At 38.8% G+C, this 27181-nt stretch overlaps 2 protein-coding genes across 2 annotated transcripts; both read left to right on the top strand.

The window, feature by feature from the left end:
* The first annotated feature begins 16238 nt into the window (after positions 1-16238).
* LOC122042776 (probable protein S-acyltransferase 22) lies at positions 16239-19760 on the top strand. The gene is made up of 5 exons (XM_042603081.1): positions 16239-16323; positions 16545-16673; positions 16770-16850; positions 17188-17382; positions 19707-19760. Exons 1-5 carry the CDS (start codon positions 16303-16305, stop codon positions 19758-19760), a joined length of 480 nt encoding a protein of 159 aa, XP_042459015.1. The 5' UTR covers positions 16239-16302.
* Positions 19761-23173: 3413 nt separating this feature from the next.
* Positions 23174-26187, top strand: LOC122003919 (probable lysophospholipase BODYGUARD 3). The gene is made up of 3 exons (XM_042558917.1): positions 23174-24258; positions 24345-24544; positions 25797-26187. The coding sequence occupies exons 1-3, from the start codon at positions 23287-23289 to the stop codon at positions 26116-26118; spliced, it is 1494 nt and encodes a 497-aa protein (XP_042414851.1). The 5' UTR covers positions 23174-23286; the 3' UTR covers positions 26119-26187.
* Positions 26188-27181: the final 994 nt, after the last annotated feature.

Raw genomic sequence — 27181 nt, 5'->3', positions numbered from 1 at the left:
CAATAACTTCAAACCTTGGCCTCCTTTCTTTCTTTTTTATGTTTAATTCAATGGAAGTATTGATTCCAGCTCAACATGACATCTTCATTGGCAACATAATTAACCCAATCTGTAAGCAAGCTTTTAATTACCTTGTGTGTGTATATATATCATGTGATAACGAAAGAATAATGTAATGCACAGAACACATGTTATATACTAGTAATGAAAGAATTATGGTATTAGTAACGTCTATAATGTCAAACGAAAAGATAATCAAAAAGTTCATAGTGTTAGTCTGCTAGACGAAAAGATAGTGAGAAAAAAGAGTAAATGGTTTGGTTGGGAGGTGAAAACAATTTAATGATCAATAAAATGGCCATGTTATATATAATGGTTCCATGGGTTGTTCGTGTGGATTCTATGTATGATTGTCTTACTAATTAATTGCGTGTTACAATAACCTCCTCTCGAGCTACACAAAGTAAAGTTCAATTGGTCTATCGAATTTAATTATGTCACTCCTATTCAAAATGAAAATTATCTTACATGTGAAACACATAAATAATAAAATAATATCTTATTAATCATACATTAATCTTCAAGATTCTAAGTAATAATCACTATATGACTTTTAGATGATTCGACCAACGGTACAAACTCACAAACCATGTGCTTTGAGAATAAGTATAACGAGATGCACACTAACGGCACCATTAATATTCCACAATTCATCTTGCAATCATACTATTTATGTACCCAATTAACAGTAAATTTATATAATAAAGTTATGCATAATAGATTAGAATGTAATATTGTGACTCTATCTCAATTAGGGTGCTCATCTATAAGTCGAATAGGACTAAATCAATTTCAATAAAAATGAATTTTATGGAAATCACCAACAATTTGAAGGGGAGCCTTGGCGCAATGGTAAAGTTGTTGCTTTATGACATAAAGATCACGAATTTGAATCCTGGAAACAGTCTCTTGCAAAAAATAAGGTAAAATTACGTACAATGGATCCTTCCCCGAGACCTGCATAGTGGGAGCTTCGCACACCAGACTGCCCTTTTATGGAAATCACCAACAATCCTCCATCATATCTATAACAATGAATTTTTAAAAACTTTCAATTATCATGTGATAAGCCTTATGCATAAATAAAGGTATTCAATGGATTCAAACATTTATATAGTAAAACTTCTCAAATGCTAACCAAGGTGACTAACAAACCAGTTTTGAACTAGCAACCTTATTTGATTAACTGGAGTGATCTCACACATAAATATTTCTTATTGGTGACATGTGGATTGACCTTGTGCCATACTATCATGATTTTTATGAATATTTATGTAGTTAGCCAGACCACACTAAAGACGACACTATCTCAACTATTCACATAGGTGGATGTTATAAAGAATACTCACGTAACTAAGTATTCTAAAGGATTGCCTTTATAACTCCATTTAAAGCTTAGAAGCTTTTCCTAACCATTCCATTATGTGAACCTTCGCTTGGGACAAATTAAGTGCATCAATCATCCATACAGTCTTTGCTCATTAAACTCAAGATTTGAAAATCATCTAAAGTTGAGTCGAGTTTCTACTATTGATGATCAATAAGTTGGCTTTAGTCCCATCTTCTTTGACGTTCTCAAAACTAGATCCCTTGTAAGATCTTTTGTTAAAGGGTCAGCTAAGTTAAGACTTGACTTTATATAGTCTATAGTTATGATATATTCATATATCAATTGTCTAATTGAATCATGTCTCAATCCAATATGTGCCAATTACTTTCCATTGTAAATATTACTATGCCTTGATAGTGTAACTTCACTGTCATAATGTATAGCAACTGGAGGTATTGGTTTCTGTTGGTGCAATATCCCTCAGGTCAAGGTTGACCTGGTTGACCAAGCTGAGTCTTGGTTTGGGTTTAGATGTTTGACAATAAGAAATTGATTGAAGAAGAGTCAAGTAGGTCAAGGGAGTGACCGGATACTTGACTGGAAAGTCCTAATGAGTGAAGCTAGGCAGAAGGAAATCCTGATGAGTGAAGCCAGGTGAAAGTCCTAGTGAGTGAAGCTAGGCAGAAGGAAATCCTGGTGAGTGAAGCCAGGTGAAAGTCCTGGTGAGTGAAGCCAGGCAAGGAAAAATCCAGATGGATCAAGGATGATCAGACATCTGGTGGAAGTCCAAGTAGGTCAAGGGAGTGACCGGATACTTGGCACGACGAGTAAAGTCCAAGTGGGTCAAAGGGATTGACCAGACACTTGGTGGGAAGTCCTAGCAGGTCAAAGGAGTGATCAGATGCTAGGCATGATGTACTAACAGGTCAAGGTTGACCGGGTGTTGGTTTGAGAGGCTTGGGACTTGGTTTTGGGTAAAAACCAAGTGCTGGATCGATCGGTGGATCGATCCAGGAGCTGGATCGATCAGTGGATCGATCCAGGCCTTTCCTAGCGAACAGAGAGCCTCTGGATCGATCTGTGGATCGATCCAGATGTCCCAATCGATCAGTGGATCGATTGGGACGCGGCTGCTTCGCGCGATAAGTGCTGGATCGATCCGTGGATCGATCCAGGCATTTTTCCCAGAGCACAGAGGCGCTCTGGATCGATCCGTGGATCAATCCAAAGCCTCCCCGATCGATTGGGAACATTCGAATCGATCGGGATCCGACCGTTGCGTCGTGTTTATAGCCGCATGCGAACGTTGTCTTCGACATATCTTCACAGATTCATCTCAGATCTTTCGCCAGCTCCTCCACAGCACTCACAAAGCTCAGATCACCAGTTCTTGAAGGATCTTGGAAGCTCTCCAAGTCAAGAGGCGGATCAAAGCCAAGAAGAGAAGCTAGGGTTAGGGTTTTGCACTCATTGTAAGCTTGTAAGCTTATATTTCTTGTATCCTTTCCCTCTATTCTTGTATTGAGTTGTGTAGGGCTTCTCCGCCCTTGGTAGTAACCATAAAGGAGAGTTTTATTAGTGGAGGGTGTGTGTGTTGGTGTGGATCCTTGGATTAGTCACCTCTTGTGAGGTGGATACCAAGTAAACCAACCGTGTTAGCGTTGTGTGATTGTTTCTTTGTATTTCCGCTGCACATCTTTGAAGAAACAAGCACCGCCGAGCACCGAGCGAACGCGACGAGATATTCACCCCCCTATAGCTACTTTTGGGCCTAACAAGTGGTATCAGAGCAAGGCGCTCTTCACCGGAATCATCGCCGGGAGGGTCAAGCATAACAAGAAAAGCTAGAGGGTGAAGAAGTTGGAGCAAATTCTTCAAGTTCAAGATTTTATCAAGCTCAACTTCAAGATGCAATTCCAAGATGGACTTGGATTTGACACAAGGGTGGCTCCACCATACACTTCCACAAGTTTCGATTCTTGGAAATCAAGAATCAAAAATTTCCTCATGATGGAGATAGAACAATGGTTTGCTCTAATGGAAGGCTTCGAGGCTCCAAGAAATTCCAAGGGCAAGCTTCTCAAGAAAAGCAAATGGAGCTCGGAGCAAATCCAAAGGTACGAGGCAAATGACAAAGTGACCAAGCTTTTGGTCAATTTATTGCCAAACACCATCCTTTGCAAAATTGGAGAATTTGAAGATGCAAAGGAACTATGGAGCAAATTGGCCAAGCTTCATGAAGAGATCCCCTCCACTGTACAAGATCATGAAGAATCCAGAGAGGGTGACTCTTTGGTGCAAGACCAAGAGGAGTACTCCGAGGTTGAGAGATGCTCAACCTCCGAAGAAGAGGAAATCCAAGAAGCTTCATCCTCAAGGGAATGCAACGAAGGGAACAAGGAGGGAGCATACTCCTTGTTTCATGTTCAAGATGATGAAGCCTCCACCTCTAGGATTGAGGGGGAGCAATCCTTGGTGACGCCGGATCAAGAAGAAGGAGAAATTTCTACATCCGGGTCAAGTGAAGAAGAAGAAGATGGTGTCACCTCCAACATTCAAGAAATATCAAATGGAGGAGCAAGTGCCATCCCTACACAAAAAGGTATAAATGTTTCAATTAAAAATAAAAATTATATAATATGTTTTGAGTGTAGGGAAAGTGGGCACTACAAGAGCAAGTGTCCCAACTTGGCCAAGAAGAAGGGTCAAATGACACAAAAGGGCAAGGAGAAGCCCAAGGAGACCACCCCCGGGACAAAGAAGAGCAAGGAGCACATTGTGTGCTTCTCGTGTCAACAAAAAGGGCATTACCGAAGTCAATGCCCTAAGGGGAAGAAGATGGTCAAGGCTCAAGGAGGCACTAGTCAAGGGGGAGCCTCCAAGGTAAAGAAGAAGGTAACATTTATTGAGCCTACTTCTTTACGTTATGGTAAAAAGCATAATAGTTCTAATTTTTATCATTTTAATGCGATTTACCATAAGAATAGGAAGCATGAGGGCTTTAAGGAAAAGCATGTGGCCCTACATGCCAAAACGACTATCCCTAAGGCTAGGAATGTAGATAAAAACCTAGGCAATAACTCTAAGGATTCCAGATACAAGCCTAGAAACAAAAATGCTCATGGATCAAATACTAAGGACCTAGTGAGAGAAAATCAAGTCTTGAGGTCAAGACTTGATAAAATAGAAAAGACCCTAAAAAGGATGGAAAATATCCTATTAGGGCAAAATGAGCATAACTTAGGGTTAGGAAAATCAAAGTCATCCAATGGCCATAGAGGTTTGGGATACAGACCAAAAGTTAAGAAGGATGTGCCTAGTTATCATAGGGTTCCATATAGTTATGGAACAAACCCTAAGTCTAGAGGTCAAGTCAAGGATACAAGGGAAGATATCCCTAGAAGTATCTTTGCAACCAAAGTGACTAAGACTTCTAAGAAGTCTAAGAAAGTCGCTAACAAGGTCACAAGGGAGGCCATCCCGAGAGTTGACCTAGAAAATGTGACCAAGGCTTCTAAGAAGCCCAACAAGGTCACTAGGAAGGTATCTAGGGAAGTTATCCCTAGTGAGTACCTAGAGTATCCAAGGAGCACCAATAGGTGTTGGGTTCCTAGGAGCATCTTCTCTACCCCATAAATGGGTTAGAGAGTGTCAACTCCGATTAGAAGGGTAGTTAACCCAACTTTGAGGAAATTGACACTCAAGGAGCATTTTCAAGGTTTTTGTTAACCTTTGAAAATGGAATGGAATTATTATTTACTCCTTGAAAGAGTAAAATGTGCCTAATGGTGGAAAATTGATTTTATTTTAAAATGGCACAAATTTGGAAAAATATAAGAAATACCAAGTTGGGATTTTGGTATTTTCTTAGAAATTAAAGGCAATTTAAGCCTAAATTTGTGATTACTCTTGAGGAAAAATGGAATATGCCAACATTTGAGGATAAGTTTAATTTCAATTGGCATATGTTAATCAAGAGAACTAGAAATGCCCAGTTAGATTGTTGCACTCTCTTGAAGCATTTTGGGCAATCTAGGGTTTAAGTTTTAGGATTAGCTAAGATTAACGATACTTAGATAGGTAATCTAGGTATATTTTATTTATGCTAAACCTTGCCATGATTGTTTGCTCATAACATGCCATGACATCATATTTTATCTTATTTGTATTTTGCATTCATGACTTATCATGAAAAATACAAAAATACCATGTCATGTCATACATACATCATGTAGTTATAGGAATCTTTCTTTTGAAAGCTATTTTATTTTGATGTATGCCATAACACTATCATGCATTCGTTTTATTTCCTAAATTTAAGGACAAATGACATTAGTTAAACAAGTGGCATTTGTTTAACAAGTGAATCAACAAGTAACATCCTTTGTGGATGTCTACCTCTCAAAATGCCTAGATAGATATGCATGATCCCTAGAATAGGGCAAAACCAAAATCTTACATCTCACAAAGACCTATAAGATGACTTGTATGTGTTTCAGTGAATATTAGATACAAGTGAGATGTTAGGATGATGAACAAAACTCAAGATGTTGACTTAGTGCATTCTTTTGAGTTTTAAGTTCATCAAAACACATAGTTATGTGTTTTCCCACCATTGGGAAAGCTAATGTACAAGTCATGTGCATTATGCCCAAGGAACATGATGGGATATTGGTTTTGAAAATGTGTTTAAAAATGATTTTGGAAAACCTTGGTGAAGGCTATCTTTTGATAGTAATCACCATTGAATAGTTAGACACAAACTTGAAGAAAACACTAAAGTTTTTGCAAGTTTTCAAGGTTGTGTCAAATCTTTGAAAAGATGATGTATTTTCATAGAAAACTATTTTTCCATGATAAATTATACCCTAAATAATGTCTACACAAATTTTTACGATTTTTGGAATTTTGTAGAATTTTCTAGGGGTTTCTGAAATTGGCTGAAATTGAATTTCAGCAACTTCAGACCTCCAATCGATCAGTGGATCGATTGGAGTGTCTCAATCGATCAACCGATCGATTGAGAAAGAATTTCTTGCGAGCAGAAGCTCGCTGGATCGATCAGCCGATCGATCCAAGAAGACTGAATCGATCAGTGGATCGATTCAGAAGGTAATTCCTGCGAGCAGAAGCTCGCTGGATCGATCAGCCGATCGATCCAGGAAGTCTGAATCGATCAGTGGATCGATTCAGAGAGGTTCAATCGATGGGAACCCAACTCCAATCGATTCAAGTTGCTGATTTTGGCTGGGAAGGCCTGATTTCAGCATCTTTGAACCATGTTTAGTCTAGGTAACCATTCCTAACCCCTCAAAATACATTTGTATACATAAAAAGGGTGTTTTCATGTTGAAAACAGGGATGAAATGGTTAAGGAAGACTAAATTGAAGTTTAGGTTGAGGTTGATTTCAATATTGAATTTTTGAACCTCAAAACTTCTCAATTTGGGTTTCCTAAAGGTTTAGGGATTCCAAGTCATTGTTGGTGCAATGACAGAAGTTACCACCATGTCTTTAGGGGGAGGGACTCTTTAAAGGCATGAAAATTATTATTCATAAACCTTGGAAGGTGGTTAACCTTCCGTTAAGAAATTGCTCATGGATGAGTGTTTGAACTTGAAATGGGGAGTGGATATCCTCAATATTTCAAGTGGTCTCGAGTAGTTGAAAAATGCTCAAGGTTGGGCATTTGTCTACATTGAGGAAGAAATGAAGGATAAATGAAGGGTATGGGACCTTCATTATCGTGTTGTTCACAACGAGTGATGTTGTGAACAACGATGGGCAACTCTTCAGGGGGAGAGTTTTTCAACAATGGATTTGTTGAAGTATACTCGAAATTGAGGCATGGGTTGATGTGTGCCTGAAGATGGGTTGAGCAAGTCCTACGAGGGAGTTTGATGTGTGCCAATAGGGGGAGAATGAAAGGACTTGAAAAAGGGAGTAAGTTAGGCTTTCATTATCTAAGAGGGAGTTTGCCCTCTTAGGGGGAGAATGAAGAGCTTAACTTATGTTTTCATTACCTAGTGGCATGAAGAATGAGGCTATAGGATTAGCCTAACTTACATGTGGCATTGTAAGTGTTATTGTGGTATTGTCAAACATCAAAAAGGGGGAGATTATTGGTGCAACATCCCTCAGGTCAAGGTTGACCTGGTTGACCAAGCTGAGTCTTGGTTTGAGTTTAGATGTTTGACAATAAGAAATTGATTGAAGAAGAGTCAAGTAGGTCAAGGGAGTGACCGGATACTTGACTGGAAAGTCCTAGTGAGTGAAGCTAGGCAGAAGGAAATCCTGGTGAGTGAAGCCAGGTGAAAGTCCTAGTGAGTGAAGCCAGGCAAGGGAAAATCCAGATGGATCAAGGATGATCAGACATCTGGTGGAAGTCCAAGTAGGTCAAGGGAGTGACCGGATACTTGGCACGACGAGTAAAGTCCAAGTGGGTCAAAGGGATTGACCAGACACTTGGTGGGAAGTCCTAGCAGGTCAAAGGAGTGATCAGATGCTAGGCATGATGTACTAACAGGTCAAGGTTGACCGGGTGTTGGTTTGAGAGGCTTGGGATTTGGTTTTGGGTAAAAACCAAGTGCTGGATCGATCGGTGGATCGATCCAGGTCTTTCCTAGCGAACAGAGAGCCTCTGGATCGATCCGTGGATCGATCCAGATGTCCCAATCGATCAGTGGATCGATTGGGACGCGGCTGCTTCGCGCGATAAGCGCTGGATCGATCCGTGGATTGATCCAGGCGTTTTTCCCAGAGCACAGAGGCGCTCTGGATCGATCCGTGGATCAATCCAAAGCCTCCCCGATCGATTGGGAACATTCGAATCGATAGGGATCCGACCGGTGCGTCGTGTTTATAGCCGCAGGCGAGCGTTGTCTTCGGCATATCTTCACAGATTCATCTCAGATCTTTCGCCAGCTCCTCCACAGCACTCACAAAGCTCAGATCGCCAGTTCTTGAAGGATCTTGGAAGCTCTCCAAGTCAAGAGGCGGATCAAAGCCAAGAAGAGAAGATAGGGTTAGGGTTTTGCACTCATTGTAAGCTTGTAAGCTTATATTTCTTGTATCCTTTCCCTCTCTTCTTGTATTGAGTTGTGTAGGGCTTCTCCGCCCTTGGTAGTAACCATAAAGGAGAGTTTTATTAGTGGAGGGTGTGTGTGTTGGTGTGGATCCTTGGATTAGTCACCTCTTGTGAGGTGGATACCAAGTAAACCAACTGTGTTAGCGTTGTGTGATTGTTTCTTTGTATTTCCGCTGCACATCTTTGAAGAAACAAGCACCGCCGAGCACCGAGCAAACGCGACGAGCTATTCACCCCCCCTCTAGCTACTTTTGGACCTAACAGTTTCAACCACAAAGGAACTTCCATTAACAGGTTTCTCAACCATTTTCCTTCCTTAGCACATGAAGCAAGAGCTATAAACCGGTCTACTATTATGGAATCAAGAATATAAGTTTGCTTTTCGGAACCCCTAAGATTTGACTCCTCCACCAATTGTGAATATCCATCCACTTGTAGATGTATGATCTTCTGAATCAGATATCCAACTAGCATTTGTATATGCTTCTAGAACTTGAGGATATCTAGGATAATATATACCATAATCCATATTATGTTCTAAGTACTTCAATACTTGATAAATTTTATTCTAATGTAATTGACTAGGATTGCTGGTATACCTACTTAATTTTTCAACTGCAAATGCAATATCAAGTCTAGTCGATATCATTGCATACATTAGGGGACCGATAATCCTAGAATATTCTACCCTTCCTATATTATGATACAGTTTAATACTAGAATCAAAAGGTATTGTAATTATCATACAATCAAAATGGTCAAACTTTCATAATACTTTTTCAATATAATGAAATTGTAAAAGAACAAGACCCTCAAGATCTTTATACCCAAGATCATGTCTGCTTGACCCAAAATTTTCATATTGAATAGGATGACAATAATGATTTAGTGTCATTTACACTAATCATATCAGTTCCAAATTAACATCAACATGTCATCCATATAAAGACAAATAATAACACTTTTATTATTATTAAAATTACATACACACATTTACCGCATTCATGAATTTTAAATCAATTAGCAACTATCACTTAATCAAAGTTTTCATGTCATTATTTAGGAGTCTGTTTAAGTCTATATAATGACTTAACCAATTTACACACTGTATGCTCTTATCTAGGCATAATGAATCTGATTAATCCATATAGATCTCCTCATCTAGCTTTCCATTAATATATATATATATATCCATTTGATGTATCTCAAGATGATAAATTGATGCTAATGCAATTAGGGTTTTAATAGTAGCGAACCTAGCGCAACGAGTCCATATGTATCAAAATAGTCTAGGCCTTTCTTTTGTTTAAAGCCCTTTGCTATTAATCTTGCTTTGAACTTGTCTATAGTTCCATCAATTTTCATCTTCTTTTTAAAGATCCATTTGCAACCCATTGATTTTGAGCCATGTAGAAGATCAACCAATTTTCATGTTTTATTGCTCATAATAGACTCCATCTCATCATTAATTGTTTCTTTCCATATTGTAACATCTCTAGACTTCATTATTTTTTCATATATTTTGGGATCAAATTTCATTGAATCATATATGGTTATCTATTTCACATTTGAATCCTTACTTTCCGCCAAAAGATGCATAACAAAGATAGGTCCAAAGGATTTATCCTTTCAAGCCTTTTTACTTCTTTTTAATTCAGGAGGATCAACATAAATATTTGCATAAACAATTGCTTCATTATTGACTATTGGTGTACTAGTAGTAGAATCAGGAGGAACTTTAGAATCTAAGGCTTTAGATATAGTAAAAAATATATTCTCATAAAATAAAGCATCACATGAAACAGAAACGGAATAATACGCCTTACTATGCTTAGTATAATCCAAAAAGATATACTCAATGCCCTTCTCTCCTAACTTCCTCACTTTTGGTTCAGGAAGTTTACAATAGCTCAACATCCCAAAACTTTTAAGTAAGATAGATTAGAATTGTGTTTCTTCCATAATTCATGTGGGATGACTTTGTTTCCTTTAGAAGGAACATGATTTAGAATGTGGCATGTAGTCATTATTACTTCACCCAATAATCCTTATTTGGTTGTGAATTACTCAACATAATATTCAACATTTCAATAAAAGTTTTGTTTTTCTTTGCTGTCATTCCATTTTGTTGAGAAGTATATACATAAAGTATTTCATGCACAATGCCCATATCTTCACAATATTTAGGAAAGTGATATTAACATCCTCTATCACTTATAAGACATTTAATCTTAGAATTACATAGATTTTCTACTTCGACCTTATAAATTTTAAGTTTATCCAATACTTCATCCTTAGTCATCATTAAATAAACATAATATTGGTGGCAAAAGGCGAATACGCTCGCCCCCAGCGCCCCCGCCAACCCGTCCCAGGGCTAACACAGAGGAGGTTAATCACGGGCGACTACTAGCCTTTGGAATAGTGACTAGCACATAAGGGAGGCATTTACCTTGGCTTTGCCGAGATTCGAACCCCAGATCTCATTGGTGGCAACACCTCATGTGCTAGCCACTAGACCCATCCGAGGGGACATTAAATAAACATAACATGATATCTAGAAAAATCATCTATAAATGTAACAAAATAACATTTTCCTCCCCTAGTAGGCATAGCATGTAAATCACCACTATGTATTAATTCCAATATAGAACTATTTCTTTATATTAGGAAATGGAGTTTTAGTTATTTTGTTTGGCATGAATACTTTGCATTTTTCTAGCATATCATCCTTATATTAAACCCAAATTACTCATGTCATGTGTTTTTCTAAATTTAACATGTCATAGATGAAAATACCACAAATTAAATGAGTCAACCATATAAGCAAAAACTTTAATTTTATTTATATTCATTTTGAACATTCCATCATACACAAATCATTTACCAACCACTACAAGAATTTTTGCATTCAACAACACCCAATAGACAACGCTTTTTAATAAAAACGTTGTCGTTCTTTGTTTTACAACGCTTTTAGTGAAAAGCGTTGTCTATGGTATTTACTTTTTACTAAAGACAACGGTTTTTAATGAAGTGTTGTCTTTAGTGTTGTTGTTTATGGTCAAAGACAACATTTTTTTAAAAAACGTTTTTTAAAGTGTTGTGTATGTTTCTCCTAAACTCACTTAAAATAAATTCGCAGCCCTCGCTTTGCTAAACTCTAAACCCTCAACGCGCGCGCGCCTTCTCCTCACCACTCCTCTCCACGAGTTCTCCTCTCCACTCCTCTCCACGAGTGCCTTCTCCTCTCCTTCTCCTCTCCACGAGCGCCTTCTCCTCTCCTTGCCGCGTGATCTCCTTTGAACCCTAATCTCGACCCAAACTCCTCACGCAAAACTCCTCACGCCGGCCCAACTCCTCCAAGTCGAGATCCCTAATCTCGCATTTCCCCATCTCCTCAATCAAAGTCAGCTTACCCTTCCTAATCTTCTCACGGCGGAGCCGACGGAGCCGAGATCCCTCAATTTCTTCTACTATCCGACGGAGCCGTAGCACTGCCACGCGGTTCTTCGATCCGGCTCCTCGATATCTTTGCTCTTGCCCTCACTGTTCCTCCCTCTCTCTGCTCTTCCTTACCTTCACTGCTCGTTCTCGACTTCGCTCTCTCATCCCTTCGTAATGGCGTCTCCCGGTGAATCAGGTGCGCTCACTGCCCCTTCGGGCTTCTAACATTAGTTGCTTAAATTTCTCTTTCCAGACTTGGATCTCGATTTATTCATGGGGATTTACAATTTCTATTAACATCCTGATGGCAATCTATAAATTTTCAAGAATACAGGTCCAAAGTTTGTGTGTATCATGCCCTTCTTGTATTCTTATTCCCCCCTACTTCACATCATGCTTTTCTGATCACTGCAGTCGGATCTCTAGAAAATAAATCTGATTGATGAAGTGGGCAAATTTGGCATCTTTCTTGACTTTTTTCTAGAATTTGGGCTTAAATTTGAAGCTCAGACTGGGCTTTTTTATGTGCTGAATTAAGGTGGAACAAGGTCTGATTTAAACTATGAAAAACTTACAAGTAAAAAAAAAAATAGTAATAATGATTACTTACAAGTAGTTTCGATCATTTTAGTGTTTATCGTTTCCTCACTGTATAATTTGGGTCCTCCGTTGTTTGAAAAATCTTGAATTGTGTTTGTTATACCTTCTTAATGTGCAGCAATGCTATGGTGATAAACTTGTTTGACTGTTTTGACAAACTGGTACAGTTATTTCACATGGTAATCTCGATACAACACACTGCCTGGACAATGTTGTTTTAAGTGCTTTAATTCTTCCTTCTGACTGCTATTGAAGTTTGTTCTGTCATACCACTGCTAGATGGGTAAAGTTATTTCTCTTATTATAAAACTCATGAGCATCTAATGTTAATCAAGTACATACTGTAGGAAGCAGAATATGTACTTCAGACGAAGCTATGCAGAATCAGGCTGAACCTCCACAATACTTAGAGAATCGGCAGCCTTCTCTATTGTGGCTACTTAGATCTATAGTAATTTTCTGTTTGTGGTATTGTGGTGGCGGTGATGAGAATAATTTCATGAGGGCGCTTGTTTATCCAGGACCTGTCCCTTCTGGAAGCTGAAACTATAGCTCTTTCCATCCTGAAACAAGTCATGGAAGAAAAGGTATATTTCTTGTGGTTTTTCTGTATCTACCTGCTTTAGAAGATAGATAAAGCATCCCTGTTATCAAACCTGGATTAGGTTCATTCAGGCTCCTGGTTAATGAATTATTACTTGGTCTATTTGGATAAACTAATCGGGTGTGCTTAGATGTTTACTTCTAAATCATATAAACACTGCATTTAAATATGATAAAGAGAGAATACACTATTCAATCTGGTACCAGCTGACCTGAATGTATGTTTTGGGTACTTTTGTATTAGACGGGTAAATTGGACTGATGCTTAAGGATCCAGTTCTAGGGTTTCATTTTGTTTTACATAAATTGCAGAGTATTGCAACTTTTACATTGCTAATTACTCATTTGCATTAACAAGTAACCCCTAATAATGTTGACATTGCAAAGGTGGCTCCTACTTACCATCTATATACACCTGCCGAGGTTAAAGATGTCATTTCTCGCCTTTGATCGGCAAGGCCATTTATCTTGTTATCTGCGTTTCTTCGTACTTCATACTACTTGCTAGATTGCTGTTTAATTGTGCTGGATGCTGTGACCTTATTGTGTTCTGGTTGCTTATCCACTGAACCATATTCCGTTCAAAGAAGTTTAGTAATGTCATCTGCAATTTCTCTAAAAGTTTTATTCCCTTGGAGTCTATCTTGTGAAATTATAATATGTCATCTCTCATTTTTCACATTCGCAGTGAAACAATTAATAGCTCACAAAAAATAGCTGAAGGTTGAATTTTAGTTTGCAAGTGTCTTGTACTTTGACTGGTTCCAGAATTTTGCTCTCAGGGTAGTTCACATTTTTATTGTTTTTTAAAGAAATTTGATATGGACAACTTTCTTGGGGGCCTTTGCTAATATTTTACCTCATTTACTGGATGTTTTTCAATTTTCACCAATGTAACAGGAGACTTGGAGAAGAAATACTACAAGTGTTCAAGTCAATGTCACATTTAAATGCGGTATTGTTGGATATTGTTGGAGAATTGCTAGTCCAGTTTATGCGGAGAACATTGTGAACGAGGAAGTGGACTGTTTAACTAGCCCTTTTTGGTTCTCATACCTCAAAGAGGTTGAGGGTATTAGGGTTTAGGGTTATGTTAGGTTGTTGATGAGATTGTTATACTCTTGCTTGAACATGAACCAAAGTATATAAATTTGACCTTTTGATCTGAAAGTATAAAAAAAAGTTAATTGGATACTAGTTTTTTTTTTTTTTTTGCAGTTGCATTTGTTGTATTTTCATATGTTTCTCAGTGAACTTCTAAACAATTCTTTTTTCATTAATTTATTAAGGCTTATTATAAGTTTCAGTTTGATGGTGCAAATTGTTTTCTTTTGTAATCCATCTGTTTCTTCTTTGGTTTAGGAAAGTTGAAGTGAATCCCTTGATAGCTGTTTCATAGGTTTGTTCCATTATTTTCCAAGACGCATGGAATCACTATCAATAGCCCTCAAGGACTGTTTACAACCTTGCAATCAAATTAATTGGACTTATAATCTAATGTATGGTCATCCGGAGCATGAATATTGGAGGATTCATGAATGACTCTTCTGGATGATGAATGTATGTCATTTAATATTGGTTCATGTATTTATTTAGATACATCTTGAGTATTCCCTATAAATACCCTATGTATTTAACAATTCAAAGATGAAGAAAATCAGAAGTAGTTGAACACTAACACTTGGACGCCAACATTTTTGAGTTGACGCCTAGATTTGACCATCTAACAGACACGGCTAAAGGATCAACTTCTATGAACACCCTTAATAACTTATACAGATATTTGTGAACAATTAGGTTGGTGGCTATCATTTATCCTCCCTTTTTGTTGTTTTTTCCATGTACCCAATGCAGCTTTCATTTCAAAGGTTCCAAGCTGATGAACAAGGATGGGTGGACACAATCAAGTCAGTGCGATTTGGAGGAGCTGTCAGGATTAGTACCATGGATTGGCTTGGGCAATCTCAATATTTGCGTCAAACTGTCTTCTGACCTTCCCTATCATCTGCAGTATCTGAGGTATACTATGCACATTTACCGTGAATTTTCCTTATTGAGCTTGGGCTAGTGACGGTTACGAATGTATTTTATTTCAAGAACCGTATAAGCAAGTGTTCGTGCATATAGTTTTATAACAATGCACTTCGTATCTTTGATCTAAAAAGCTTCTGAAACAAGTCATCTTCTCCAAGCATATATATTGGCCATGTTAAGTGACACAAACAAGATCTAAAACCATGTGTTTAAGGCATTCAAAGCTATTGGCCTCATCCGGTGGGTGGCTGTTCAGAAGACTGCTCGTGAGGGGATGCAGTGGGTTTCAATTGGCAATGAGGTGACATAGTAGGTTTCAACCGACAAAGAGGAACACATGAGGTGTTAAAGGCGGCAAGCGGTGGTGCAGTTCATAGGAGCATACCAGTAGTTTTGTTCTTTTTCGTGTGCCAGTTGGCAGATGGAATGAATTTTTTTTCCCTGTGCCAACCAGCATGGACAAAATTTAAAACTTCGAGGCTTCTAAAGTTGTTGGTCTCTTCCTGATCAATACTTTTAATCTTCCATCTTAACTAAGGTAATATTTCTTCGCCATTTCGTGTTCTGGTGTTTGGATTGCTATGGATGGAGAAGTTGTGCAATAATTCAGAGTGATGCCACCGTTGGGATTCGAGGTGATAAGTTGCAAATTTCTAGGCTAACCAAAACAATGTGGGTGCTTCTCATGTGGTGTGGTAGGATGTCTTAAAAAGAATAGGACAGTAAGATGAGTAATTTACTTTTTTTGATTGCTTGATCAGATGGCCTTTGGACAAATGCATAACCATAAAAGATGGATAATTCAGAATATTGGTTATTAGGGAGAAAGGTGATAGAGATCTCATTTACGATGAGCCACACAATCTTTTCAAGAAAATAAAGTTCTTATGTGCTTTATATTAACTTGGTTTTTCTCTAATGATTTCTATCTGTTTGTATTGCAGGTTCTAAAATATAGTAAGCATTGTAGAGTCTGTGACAAATGCGTTGATGGCTTTGATCATCATTGCAGGGTGAGGGTTTTCTCCATTCACAACCTTATATGTTTTGTTATCTTGTAGTAATATGCAGTATTCATCTTTCCTTGTAGTGGATCAATAACTGCATAGGAAGAAAAAATTACAAAAGGTTCTTCATCCTCATGGTGTTTGCTCTTCTCTTGGTAAGCACAAATATTTCCTACCATTCCAATAGTTGTATTCATTAATCATAGTGATTGACACTATTTTCTTAGTGTAGATTTATCATCTGTGTGCATCAACTTAGAAGATACTATTTTCTTAGTACGTGAAGGACCTGATACATAGAATGCATTTTATGTCAGGTCCTTTTCATTCTGATTGACTATTGATTGGTCTCCATGCTTTGTGCACCTTGGGCCAGCTTATTCTGCAGTGGGCTGTTGGGATGCTTGTGCTGATACTGTGTTTTGTTGAGAGAAGGAGATTTTCTGCTGAAATTGTTTCAAAGCTGGGTAGTAGCTTTTCCTTGGCACCCTTTATCATTGTGGTGGTGAGTACTCAGAAGAGAAAATGAATGAAAATCACACATCATAATGAGGATTTTTCAAGGTTCTGATACTAATTTGATAATGTCTCTATAATGCAGGCTGTGTGCACTTTATTAGCCATGGTTGCTACTCTTCCAGTTGCACAACTTTTCTTCTTCCATATTCTTTTAATAAAAAAGGTACACTACTTTCATATTTCTACTTGTGACACAGCAAACACTACCAGTTACACAGCTCCTACATTTATATAAAACAAACCTATGTATCCGGTCAAATATCTCTATTTCAAGGAATATATCTTTTATATTTTCAAATTCTTTACATTCATCCATACACTGAGCATTACTGAAACTTATTATCCAACTGAACTATTACAGCTTGTTATTTAACTGATAGATTTTCCATAGTGGAAAACAAATAGTAGAATTTGAACGATATGGTGTTGTTTATTCATCAATTCTGGAGAAAATTGACACTTTAACTAGCTCATGCTACTCTACATGGATGCGCTTACAGGGAATCAGCACCTATGATTACATTATTGCTTTGAGGGAGCAAGATCAGGAGCAGGAGCAACTTGCTGTTGGTGGGCAGCAAAGTCCGCAAATGTCCCAAGTGAGCTCTTTTACTGGACTAAGCAGCACCAGTTCTTTCAATCAATTCCATCGCGGTGCATGGTGTACTCCGCCAAGATTATTCCTTGAGGATCAGGTATCATACTTTCATTATTTAGAAAGTTATTGTGAATGTAATTTACCATGGTTAAGATTATTTTTGAAAAACCTTTTAATAAGATTTTTTTTACTGTACGAGGCAAATCCATTTAATTAAAAGTTTTTTTTTGGTAAAAAAGCCTAGTTGTAAATCTTTATCAACACTTCATTCATTTCTCCTTATTCATCATTATCGTATTTTTGAATAAAAATTGAAATAACAAATGTAATCCACTTGCTTATTGTACACTTGGTTCAATGGTTAGCGAACTTAGGTGTGTGCTGTTTGAATTTTGTTTTCATGCATTGACCTCTTTAGATGATTTGTTTCTTGTGAACCTATTTTGAAAGATGCAATATATCTTTTAATATGGGTAGTTAATGTTGTTATAATTAACCCGTTTTTATGGAATTTCGTGAACTAAGAATCTTGTAAACTGCATGCGATTTCTTATTCAAGCTCTCGCTGGAAAGCTAACCAAAATCAACTTAGTTGATCATTAGCTATTCATAAATTGAACTGCATTCACATTTCCATTGCCAACTTAATTCTGACTTCTGAGAATTTGATAGTACGTAGGATAATGTCTACAGTTTGTTAATATATATATTTCCATGACGCATGGGTGTTGGAAGGGAATAGAATGTCGTCCTCGATTTTGGGACTGTGAATGTGTCATGTCAAGTTGAACTTTTACCTTGCTTCAGCTCAATTGTGTAAATAATTGTCAATCTCATGGTATAACTTAAGTTAGATTCTATTACAGAAATTCTAGTTCAAAATTAATTCTAGTTCAAAATTAATGTCAATAGCACTCGTTGCTTTTTCATGTTCGTTTAAAAACAATTGAGTAAAATGCAGCAGAATATAAGTTAAGTAAAAACAATTGCTAACATAGTTTATTTTTACTTGGTTCGGAGTCTACAGCACTCCCGCTTGGTTAATATATATGCTTAGAACTTGTAAAGACAGGTCAAACATTAATATGCTTGGTTAATATATCCATCTACAGCACTCCCGCTTTTTCCTCTAAATATGATTTTCATTTAGCACAGAACTAATGCCAATTTTTTTATTTTGATGCAGTATTTAAAGAGCTTGAGTAGAAGTTGGCCCTAAAGAAAACTTGTCAGTTACGATATAAACACACTTACGGTATGAATTACATGTATATATAACATTGACATATTATTTAGTACGAGATTTACATGTATGAAAGTTTTCATACAAAATTTCTTGATTGCCTACAACCCGGTGTGTTGATGACAAGTTGAAGAAGATGGCTCTAAGAGTGATAGTTGAAAGCCTTTCAGAAGAAGAGATTGCTGGACTTAAAGAAGCAATTCCATGCGATGGACACCAACAACAACGGTTAGTCAATGATGAGGTTTTGTAAAACTTGTGTGTTTGAAAAATTATTGTCATGAAGTTAAGGATAACTTGTATGATACAAATTTAATTTGTGGATCAATATGTATACATTTTGTTTGTATAATATAAAGTTTTATTTATTTGTTAAATAGTCTTATTATAAAAATGATTGTGGTTGTGGATATTCAATTATATGTAAATTTTGAGTATTTTTATAATTTTGCGTATTTGGACAACGCTTAAAAAACACTATTTTTTAAATTAAAGACAACGTTTTTAAGTAATAAAAGACAACGCTTAAAAAACAATGTCTTTGAGACCAACCACAACGCTTTTAAAGCGTTGTCTTTGATATGTGCATTTTTACAACAGCATCTTTAACAACGCTTTTTAAGAACGAATAGACAACGCTTAAAAAGCGTTGTCTTTGTGACCAACCACAACGCTTTTAAAGCGTTGTCTTTGATATGTGCATTTTTACAACAGCATCTATAACAACGCTTTTTAAGAACGAAAAGACAACGCTTAAAAAGCGTTGTCTTTGTGACCAACCACAACGCTTTTAAAGCGTTGTCTTTGATATGACTTTCTACAACACCATCTACAACATCACTTTTTAAGTACATACGACAACGCCAAAAAAGCGTTGTTGTTTAGCTTTTTTCTTGTAGTGAACAAATACACATCCTTTAACGATGATTAGAAAATCAGATTCAATGACAATTTTGAAGCCACATTTGTTAAGTATGCTTCCAAAAACAAGGTTCCTCCTAACTTTAGGAACATGATACACATTAGTCAACACAAGTGTCTTCTCTAAAGTGAAGTTCAATTTGATAGTATCAATTCCTTTGACGGTTGTCGTAGATTCCCCCTATAGATAATTATCTCTTTTTCTACCAGTGAATAGGTAGAGAATTGGCTTTGATTAATATAAATGTGTTTTGTAGCATCAGTATCAATCCACCAATTTTGAGAATCCTCAATCAAACATGTCTTTATGATCATCACCACATACTCAGGCCTTCCCACCTGATTTTGTTGTTTTTAAGGATAGGACATTCTCTTTTGTCTTTTCTCTTTTGGTTCCTGGAGTTCTGTTTGTTATAATCAATTTTTTTTTTTTTATTTTTAGAGGAGTTACCAATATTATTGTTCCTCAGATTTTTTACTTCCTCCACCATAAGCACCTTAGAGGATTGTTCCTCCTAATTGTTAGTATGAAAATCTTCCTCAATATGAAGACGACTAACAAATTCTTCTAGAGACAAGTCCTCCCTTTATGCTTAAGATGATTTTTATAATCTTTTCATGAATAAGGAAGTTTGTTGATCACCAAAGATACAACAATAGATTCATTCATACGCATTCCATATTACAAAAATTGATTATAAATGTGTATGACCTCATGGAATTGCTCAATAATTTTTCTAGTGTCGACCATGTGATATTGAAAAAAATTGGAAACAAAAAATTGCTTACTTGTAGCATCTTCGCTACTTAGCTTCAAGTGAGTCCCATATTTCCTTTGTAGTTTCCTTGTTGTAGTATTGGCCGAACAAATCATCGATCATTGCATTGTAAATATGCTCCTTGCACACATAATTATTTTGATCCCATTTTTGTCTTGCCCTTGTTTGTACCATAGTTTCATTTTTCTTTTTTTGTTAGTTTCGGTATGGTAAGAACATATACCACATTTAGCAAAGTGAGCAGAAAATACTATTTCTTTTGCCAATGCCAAGATTTTTCTCCATCAAATCTTTCAAAATTAACAAAATCCGCAACAAAGTTACAAAGAGAATTTCCATGAGCAGCCATACGTAGTTACTTAAGATTGTTTATGGGAAATCTGGTTCATTCTGCTTTTGTCAGGAAACTATTGTTGTTGCTATTATATTGATTGTTGTAGAATTTTACTTCTTCAATTCTACCCTTATTAGGGAACTACCACCGCCAAGGAACTTCATAAATTTTTCAATAATAAAGAATGAATCCAAGGTGCATATACTTGCTTTCCTCAAGAAACTATTTGCTCCCACCATAATAATGTACTCTAATTAAGCAAATGTTCCTCTAGAATATACTAGACTCTTTAATAATGTTGTTTCTAAAGTACATGATTGAAAACAACTCCAAATATCTTAAATTTATCCAAACTCGGTGATTGAATGTTTGTGTATTATATACAAACAATATGTTAAAAAGCAAATAACTTTGAGAGAAAATCAGGCACCCCAAATTGTGAGGGTCGCTGAGGAATGACACCAAAATTGGCTGTGAAGGATAACATTTATATATATAGTGTTGGTGTGGGAAGCATCCGACGATCGAACCTGAATTTTGATTATGTCAAAGGGTCCAAAGTTAAGTTGTCTTGTGATCTAACAAGTTTGAATGAGCTTACAGGAAAATCCTAAGTGTTCTTAGGCAAAAACCCTAGTGGATTCTAGGCAGGTGGAAAATCCTACGGGGTGGTAATACTAGGCCCTAGGGGGTGGTAACTGTAGGTCCTAGGGGGTGGTAACCCTAGGTGATGGAAAATCCTAGCTGCGGTTAGGCAGGTGGAAAACCCTAGGAGGTGGTAACCCTAGGCTGTGGAAAATCCTAGGGGTGGTAACCTTAGGTCCTAGGGGATGGTAACCCTAGGTCCTAGGGGGTGGTTATCCTAGGCTATGGAAAATCCTAGAGGATGGTAACCCTAGGTCCTAGGGGTGGTAACCCTAAGCAGAAAGTCTAGTCGGTCTAGAGGACCGATCTAACAATAGGTAAACTCTCCTGAGAGAAGTAGGTGAGGATGCGTTCCCCGGTGAGGGAACAGTAGGCATCGGTTCGACCTAGAGTTTCCAGAGGCGAAATCCAAAGTCAGAATCGGACAGTCTGGAGACTGTCAAAATAACTTACTATTTCATATTTTATTGTGTAACTCTATTTTGCAGGATATGTTTAGTATTTTGGACTAACACATTTTATAGGGAGTGAAAAGGGCTTAAAACCTTAGATGAATAATTCCCGAGACACCCTCCATGGAGCTTGGAGGCGCCTCGGGTGCATTAGTCGAAGACCCCGCACAACAAGGCAGAAGACACCCTCTAAGGCTACTGGAAGCGCCTTGGAGGCTGGATGGAGGGCGCCCTCCATGGAGCTTGGAGGCCCCTTAGGGTGGATAAGCAGCGGGAGCTGCGGAGTTTATCGACGCTGTGAATTCGGATAAAAGTCCTAGTTGGTGGCACTTCCTATGGAGGTTGGAGGCGCCCTCAATGGGCTACTTAAGGCAGTCTCGAGCAGAGGCTAAACAAGACTTGATTTCAATAATTTTTCTACTACGCACTGCTCAAAGGATGATCCGACAAAGTAGTAACTCGACTCCGACAACCGGAAGCCTTAAATTCTCTTTTCTTATTTGTCGGTATACTTTTATTTATTGTATTTAAAGTGTACTTTGATTTGTAAATTTCCGAAGTTATAGTGATTGTCCATCGAAAGCACTCTTACGTGCGAGCCTTGGAGTAGGAGTCGTCACAGGCTCTGAACCAAGTAAAATCTTGATGTTTGTATTTGATGTTTACTACTTCGCTATGTATCTTTGATCGATTTTTTTAAAACGAACGAATTAGCCACGAGCGCTATTCACCCCCCTAGCGTTTTTCAATTCTACATATAGATATATATATATACACACACAACTAATTGGGCACATCTAGAATATTTTTTAATAGTCACAGGATCACTATAATGGACTCCATTAGGGTTGCCACCATAGAATTCAACAGTTACAACTACTTGTTCAACACTATACTTTGATTCGGCTCTTTTAAAAGGAACATTGACTCTCACAATTCCATCTCCATCCATCAAAACTATCGGAAATGTTTCAAATAAAAGTAGGCATACAACGTAAAAAAAACTCGTGCCTTTCTTTATCTCTAAAGATAGGGTGCCTTAACCATCCAACAACTATTTCATCCCCTTATCTATTGACCCTATTCTAAATAATTCCCCTTTTGCAGGATTATTACCAAACCCTAAAATTTTAAATATATATATATATAGTATTTTGGCTCATCAAATACAAGTCATTTGTCCTTAAAAAAAAAAAAAAAAGACCATAGCTAATTAGCCAATTGAACTCGCGGTTAACTATAGAGAAAATTGCAAACCACGGAGAGGGCGTCGTTAAACGCGGTATTCAACCACCACCCACTTCACTTCCCAACAAACCCTCAAACTTTAAATGAATCAATCAATTTTAACATCCATGGCTCCACCCTCAAGTTAAGTATTCTTAACCCTCGTTTTTTTTTAAAAAAAAAAATTAAAATAAAAAATAGGCGATTAATTTAATTGCACGTTGCAGTTCGTTTTAAATACACACCATGCGATGACTGCCATTTAGCATTGGATCACTCTTCTTTTGTTCTTTTCTCTCCCTTGCTCTGTTTTGCTCTCCTCCTCCTCTGCTTTGCCTGTGGTTGCAGTCACCCAGAAACCCGAGCTCGCAAGCCACATTGCTACTATAGATTTAGCAGCATGGGGGCACGGGGAGTGATGGAGGGCGGCGGCAAGTGTGGTGGTGATCGGTCGTTGCTCGCTCGCGCCGGAGAGATGCTCAACTCTGTCGTCGGTTTCATCGTCTTCTCCTTCCTCGACGTGCTCGACATCGTCCTGTGCCTCGTTTACAAGGTCATAGACTATGCCGTCGAGGCCGAGTGGAAGCCCTGCTACTGCTGCAGCTCTTACGACAAGAGCATGGTCCCAACCGCCGGCGCCGGCGGAAGAAGCAGCTTCCTGTTGTCCGCCAGCAGAGGTCCCAAGGTGGTCCGCCTCTGCTCCACCAAGCTCCAGCTCGAGGACGTCTCCGACACGCTTTACTGTCGCCCCTCCCGCGTCACTGAATTCTCCCGTAAGGCCACCGCCGCCGTCGCCGCCAACACTGGCATGTCGATTAAGTCTCCCGCGCCACCTGCCGCAGCCTTCGCCGTCAGCACCAACGTGATGGAGATGCTCCGGGGGAAAATCGACGGACGGTGGAAGCGGCTGCCTCAGTCCATCCCACTGTGGTCCGACTGCGACTGCAAAGTCTGCAACTCGTGGAGCCGCTCTTCTTCCCCCATCGTCGACGGAGACTCCCGGCTCTACGTCCACACCGACGGCCCCGAAGACGGCGGGCCGGGGACGACGTCCACCGATGTGCTGTTCATCCATGGCTTCATTTCCTCCTCCGCGTTGTGGACCGAGACGGTGTTCCAGGAGTTCACCGAGGAAACGCGGTCTCGCCACCGGCTCTTCGCCGTGGATCTGCTCGGATTCGGCCGGAGCCCCAAGCCGGCAGACTCCCTCTACACGCTGCGTGAGCACGTCGACATGATCGAGAAGTCGGTCCTGCAGGTCCACGACGTCAAATCTTTCCACATTGTCGCCCACTCCCTCGGTTGCATCATCGCGCTCGCCCTCGCCGTCCGTCACCCCAACGCCGTCAAGTCCCTCACCTTGCTCTCGCCGGTGAGCAACCCACAATTAACCTACCAAATCAAGCACCGCTAAATTAATTATGTATTCACTATATATAATTTATCCAATGCCGGCAGCCATACTTTCCAGTGCCGAGGGGGGAGGAGCCGACGCAGTTCGTAATGCGTCGGGTGGCGCCGCGGCGGGTGTGGCCGGCGATCGTCTTCGGCGCTTCCATGGCCTGCTGGTATGAGCACGTGAGCAGGACAGTTTGCTTGCTTATCTGTAAGAACCACAGGATTTGGGACTTCCTCCTCAAATTCTTCACTCGAAACCGGTAAATTTTTTTTTTTCAAATACTTACCTTTCACATTCTCTTCTTCTTCTTCTTCTTCATTCAATTTTGCAAAATTTTATGACATGCAATTATTGAACTCATTCGTGGATGGGGCCGATCCACGAAGACCCAATTTAACTCGGTCCCTCGCCCAACCATAAAGAAAGCGATAAGAGCAAAGCTTTCATCTCCAGTGATCAAATTGTTTAGCAAAAGGAATCCACATGCACACAGCATTTTCTTTCGTTATTTCTGAATTTGTATTCATGCGGCAAAAGATTTGACCCTGGACGTTCCACAGCCCCAACCACATGTAGAGAGGTAACTGGAAAACGTAGATGGTCCTCGTGGGAGCGTATATCCACGGCTCTTGCCGGGACTGAAATTGCATTCATTCTCCAACTCACGTCAACCACATAAACCCACAGTTAGATCAGGCATGATCAGCACCTCTGATGCTACAGTTAGTTCGATAGCGAGTGATAATCAAGCGAGACATTGATTTCGATTTCTTGATTTATGATCGCTTAACTAATCAATCTAATCCATTTCTTTATTTAATAGTATTATTTAAAAAAACACTTTAAATCAGCAGCTGGTGATGAAAATGCTTGGTCAATATATAGAATAGAGTGACTTTACATTTGTAAGGAAAACTGTCATAGCAAAAAAATATGGATCTCGTGTTATTTTTTTTTTAAATAAAATGTATACATAAAATATAAATGACATCATAAAAATAAAACGCACGTGACAAGAAGCCACATCTAGTGGCGGTCACGTTAGAGCGATTGGCCAGAGTTGTGGGGGAATTGGGCACCCGCATTGAAGGATAACGAGAGATTGCGCCTTCTAGGCGGTGACTAGGGAAAATTATTGCTCCTTCTCTCACAGACCAAAATAAAGACTCAGAAGTTTCAAAACAACATGTTTATATCGGAATGTTTGTCACTGGTCATAAATATCATTAACAGTGGCATAATTAATGGCGTTTTGAAATCTGAGGCCAGTGTGTACTGAGCGATGCATGTGAATGTCCTTTCGGACGTTCATTGTGCAAAAAAGACGGGTCCCGTCGCCCAACGACCCCTTAGGTCTGGTCCCACAGGAATTCTAGGAGGAGATAAATTAATGGTGAATGCTGGCCCGGGTAAAACGTGATGTCTCCGAAATTTAACACAGCCGGCCCAGATTATTCATCCAGTGCGCGTCCGTGGACCTTCGACCCTATGACTGATTATTCATTGTGCAGGATTCGGACGTTCATGGTCGAGGTGTTCATGTGCCACACGCACAACGCGGCATGGCACACTCTGCACAACGTCATCTTCGCGAGCGCAGAGAGGATGGAGAGCTACCTGGAGACTGTGCGGGAGAAGCTGAGCTGCGACGTCCGCGTCTTCCACGGCGACGGCGACGAGCTCCTCCCCGTGGAGTGCAGCTACGACCTGGCGGCCAAAGTCCCCCGCGCCCGGGTCAAGATCTTCCAGAAGAAGGACCACGTCACCATCCTCGTCGGCCAGCAGAGAGCCTTTGCCAGAGAGCTGGAGCAGATTTGGATGGATAGTATATAGTTAATGAATCCATCGAAGAGATTTAAGGAAGAAGGAATTAGTTAAATATTGTCTGGATTGCCATTTCGGAGGGGGTCTTGTATTGTATAGGGTACCTGGGGCTTCCTCTGTTTGTAAATTCAGTGTATGTATCAAAAGTTAATATACATACAATAAAGAAAATAATAATCATATATTTCTGAGTAAAAAGGCTTTAATTTGAGGATGGCTAGAACATTGGGTAAAGATCTAGTGCTCCAATTTCAAATGATCTCATGGCCCATTAGATCTGCAGCTTCAGCCTTCATGAGTCTTAAGTAACAAGACAACTACTGCATGCAGCAAAAATAATGGCCTCATGGCCCATTTTAGTGACTTTTTGTTTAGTCTCTATAAGGTCATGATCAACGACCACTTCGAATGATTTGAATTTTTTCTATTCGACGTGAATAAGAACACTAATTTTGATCGAGTATGATTCATGTTTCGTTTCTAAATTGGTTGAATCGGCCAGGCCAATCCAATATTCAAATTAAATACTGACGCATGGATTGCATGCGATTTCATGTCACTCTCATTCTTTTAATTTCGTGTTGAGTACCAACCGACTCTGTTAATTTCCTTATTTTTTTCCCCTTCAGGTCAAGACCAAAAATATTAACTACTCTCTCCATCAGCATCAAGCACCACAAAAGTTGGGAGCTGGTAACGTCTTTTTGCTCCTGTGGGAATAAATTATTCCAATCCACACCACACTCCCTTAGTTAACCATTTTTTTTTAAAAAAATATGAATTGATTTATAAGTTAGTTTGCAATATTAAATTTAAGTTGATATAGGATGTTACGAGCAGATTCAAATATATGGAATATTATGAGTAGATCTAAAGATAATATGGTAGTCAAAGTCAAGATGAAGTGACAACTAAAATGAGTAGATCTAAAGATAATATGGTAATCAAAATTAAGATGAGGTGACAGCTAAATCATTGCTTTCATCAGGTCTTAGCTCCTCACTTAACGTCAGGCCTTCGGTATAAGAACGGTCGACCTAAGAGTCGGTCGGACTTGAAGGATCTAGTGCTC

The sequence above is a fragment of the Zingiber officinale genome, chromosome 1B (genome assembly GCF_018446385.1).
Source record: "Zingiber officinale cultivar Zhangliang chromosome 1B, Zo_v1.1, whole genome shotgun sequence".
Lineage (NCBI taxonomy): Eukaryota > Viridiplantae > Streptophyta > Magnoliopsida > Zingiberales > Zingiberaceae > Zingiber > Zingiber officinale.
Note: the sequence above shows the minus strand (reverse complement) of the source record. Positions and strands in the feature narration are given on the sequence as shown.

Excerpts from the sequence above, each read along its gene's own strand:
- LOC122003919 (XM_042558917.1), top strand. The coding sequence starts at position 23,287 with ATGGGGGCACGGGGAGTGATGGAGGGCGGCGGCAAGTGTGGTGGTGAT. Across the intron at positions 24,259-24,344 it reads CCCTCACCTTGCTCTCGCCG|CCATACTTTCCAGTGCCGAG; the intron begins GTGAGCAACCCA and ends CAATGCCGGCAG. Across the intron at positions 24,545-25,796 it reads AAATTCTTCACTCGAAACCG|GATTCGGACGTTCATGGTCG; the intron begins GTAAATTTTTTT and ends TTCATTGTGCAG.
- LOC122042776 (XM_042603081.1), top strand. The coding sequence starts at position 16,303 with ATGGTGTTTGCTCTTCTCTTG. Across the intron at positions 16,324-16,544 it reads TGGTGTTTGCTCTTCTCTTG|CTTATTCTGCAGTGGGCTGT; the intron begins GTAAGCACAAAT and ends ACCTTGGGCCAG. Across the intron at positions 16,851-17,187 it reads ATATTCTTTTAATAAAAAAG|GGAATCAGCACCTATGATTA; the intron begins GTACACTACTTT and ends ATGCGCTTACAG.